Source organism: Panulirus ornatus, chromosome 2 (genome assembly GCF_036320965.1).
Source record: "Panulirus ornatus isolate Po-2019 chromosome 2, ASM3632096v1, whole genome shotgun sequence".
Taxonomy (NCBI): Eukaryota; Metazoa; Arthropoda; class Malacostraca; order Decapoda; family Palinuridae; genus Panulirus; species Panulirus ornatus.
Window position 1 is genome coordinate 43,772,409 of NC_092225.1, and position 3,261 is coordinate 43,775,669.

General features: G+C 39.6%; 1 protein-coding gene across 1 annotated transcript; it reads right to left on the reverse strand.

Annotated features, from left to right (window-relative positions):
- Positions 1–224: 224 nt before the first annotated feature.
- Positions 225–2,563, reverse strand: LOC139752170 (glutamate receptor ionotropic, delta-1-like). Its single transcript, XM_071668120.1, has 4 exons — positions 2,254–2,563; positions 1,678–1,862; positions 1,074–1,310; positions 225–377 (listed from the first exon to the last, which is right to left on the reverse strand). Exons 1-4 carry the CDS (start codon positions 2,561–2,563, stop codon positions 225–227), a joined length of 885 nt encoding a protein of 294 aa, XP_071524221.1.
- Positions 2,564–3,261: the final 698 nt, after the last annotated feature.

The following is a 3,261-nucleotide window of genomic DNA, read 5'->3' on the forward strand; positions in this document are numbered from 1 at the left end:
TTTATTTTCTCTCCTTGCCATCATCATCTCCTCTGCACAGAAAATATGAGATCTAATTCTTTAGTAAGCTTTGTTTCCAAAACTTCAACAGTATGCGGTGCAAATTTTTCTGTCATACGATCCTTAATTTCCAATTCTTTACCATACACTACAAGCTATGAACATTTATATACAATACCTTCAGTCTAACATTAGTATCCCCAGATATTCCTGGCCTATCTGCCTTATTTGACGTTTTCTATTTTTCGCCTCTTGATGATATTCTTTGCTTCTTTCCTCATCTCTTCCCTTGATCTGTCACGTTTGAGGTATACCCGGCTGAATTCCACGATGTTTGTGATTTTCATATCCTGTCCTCGTACCTGCTGGCTTGCTGACTGCAAATAATTCGTAAGCATAATTGGTCGTTCCCTTATCTATCTTGGTTATAAGCTATCTTGGTCATAACTCATCTTGGTTACAACCACCATTTCTTCTTTTCTTTATCACAGTTCTTCTCTTCTAGTAGCTCTTAAATAACCAATTTTTCTCTCCGTCTCCCTCCATCTATATTTGGTATATGTTCTTCCAGCCCAAAAAAAATCAAAGATTCTATATCTTTAGAACTGCTAGTTAAGTAATCTTCCTAATTTAGGAGCCACTCACATTAGGTGTGTGTGTGTGTGGGGGGGGGTGTTTATGTAGTTTCTTTTGTGATTTTGTTTGCTTGTGTGTTTATGTTTGTGTTTGCAGAGTATATCTGTTTACGGATGTTTTTGTGAGAATGGTGTGCATATTTTCTTTTTCTATTTCTTGTAGTATTCCTAGGAGAGTATAATGCAACCCAACATTATAGTCATTAAAAAACACAGGCTATGGTAACATTAAACTTCATTTTCTTTTAATGCAAATGATGTTCTTGCTTCACAAAAGTAGCTCACTATATTATTTCACCTTTCCGCTGCTTCTTCCTGACATTACAAATGGCAAAGAAAAGATGAACGGTATATAGTGGCAGTGGTCGCTCAGAGTTACTCATGAAAGATAAATCTTCAATAATCAGATTCTCACGAAAACACATGATAGTGACTAACCTCTATTTCATTATATATCTGCTTCACCACAGGATCAGTATTTTTGGAAAAATATTCTAGTGGGTTTCCAGACAAAACCCAGCGTTCTGTGCCCCACTTCCAGTTCTTTTGGTCCAGTAGGTCCTGGAAGGTTTCCAGGGTACGTGATTTTCCCTTGACTGTCAAGTGTGAGATCAACGATGAGCGGTACCCTGTACAAATGACCAGGCAGAACACAAGCCACCAGCCAACAAGCACCTGTATATTGACAAATACGAATGTCTCTAAAGGTTAACTGTACACATATAAACACATTCCCATGTAACATATCAGGAACCACAAACCATGAAATCTATCACGATGTTAGCAATAGGGAAGATATCACTAGGGAGGATATCTAATTATCAACAGATAAGAGGATATCAAATTCAGAGGATTAACAACAATAATGTCTATAGCAAAGACACTGCTATAGGACTGATATCTAGAAATCATGAATATGGAAAATGAACGTTAGAATGAGTATTGAAAAATAAAAGTCATCCGATATGATTTGCTATCACAAATATATTTGATGTAAGTGTATGAAGCTTGAGGAGCATTTACTCCTACATGATGTAGCCACCTGGCCTGATACGTTGACTGAAGGCTCGGCGGGCGGCTCCTCCATGAGGGCGCCCCAGCCGTAGAAGATGGCGATGTTCAACTTAACCTCACGCCCTCCTGCCACCCGTCGCCACGCCTTCTGCAGCAACCACAGGATCGTTCCCCACGCAAACACACTCACTACCACAGCCAGCCACAGCTCACCTGGAGAAAGAGAATCTGAATTCTAAAAGTAGCGCTTAAAAACGACAAAAGCAAACAAACTATCATGTATGATTCTTGTCATTTGTGCATCAAATCATAAGTGCTTTATCTCAGTAAAATTTACCCATCCACCTCATTTACATATCAAATGAAACCCTAGATTTTATCGTCATGCACCTTACCGTATAGACAGCAAAACATGAAAAATAGAGAACTTACCATTTCATATATCACGAATACATCATCCCTGTAAATTAACGATGAGTGTGTGGATTGTAAATTAAAAAGAATACATAAATATGTTATAATGGAGAGAAGATTCGATGGTTCTAAAATATAAAAACAAAATAGTTTATTCAGCTTATGAAAACATCAAGAAACTTCGTCTTACCAGAAAACGGTCGAACGAGTGCAAGATTCTCAGGCAAGAGGGAGGGTTGTAAGGACACCACAACGATAACATCAGCTGGGTAACCTCTCATGTACTCCAGAAGCTGGAGGCGTAGTGGAGTGGGCGAAGCGATCGTAGTGAAGTCGGACTCTTCACGCTGCAGCTCACCCATCATGCCATTATACACACCATTAGTCGGGATACCCCACTTCTGCTCTCTTTGCTCATGGATTTCGTATCTAGTGATGGGATAAAAAAGTGTTCCACCAGATGAGAGTTGAAAGTGAATGAGGAGATCTGTTCTTAACATGACGCTTTCTTGCACTTCCTGCATATATATATATATATATATATATATATATATATATATATATATATATATATATTCATTTATTATACTTTGTCGCTGTCTCCCGCGTTAGCGAGGTAGCGCAAGGAAACAGACGAAAGAATGGACGAACCCACCCGCATACACACATATATACCTACACGTTCACACACGCACATATACATACATATACATCTCAACGTACACATATATACATACACGGACATATACATATATACACATGTACATAATTCATACTGTCTGCCCTTATTCATTTCCGTCGCCACCCCGCCACACATAGATGGAAAACCCCCTCCCCCCACATGTGCGCGAGGTAGCACTAGGAAAAGACAACAAAGGCCACATTTTTTCACACTCAGTCTCTAACTGTCATGTATAATGCACCGAAACCATAGCTCCCCATCTACATCCCGGCTCCACAAGACTTTCCATGGTTTACCCGAGACGTTTCACATGCCCTGGTTCAATGCATTGAGAGCACATCAATCCAGATACACCATATCGTTTCAGTTCTATCTATTGCTTCCACGCCTTTCACCCTCCTGCATGTTCAGGCCCCGATCACTCAAAAACTTTTTACACTCCATCCTTCCATTTTGGTCTCCCACTTCTCTTTGTTCCCTCCACCTCTGACACATATGTCCTCTTTGTCAATCTTT

Excerpts from the sequence above, each read along its gene's own strand:
- LOC139752170 (XM_071668120.1), bottom strand. The coding sequence starts at position 2,563 with ATGTTAAGAACAGATCTCCTCATTCACTTTCAACTCTCATCTGGTGGA. Across the intron at positions 1,311-1,677 it reads CAGTCAACGTATCAGGCCAG|GTGCTTGTTGGCTGGTGGCT; the intron begins GTGGCTACATCA and ends GTCAATATACAG. Across the intron at positions 378-1,073 it reads AGATATATAATGAAATAGAG|TCAGCAAGCCAGCAGGTACG; the intron begins GTTAGTCACTAT and ends AATTATTTGCAG.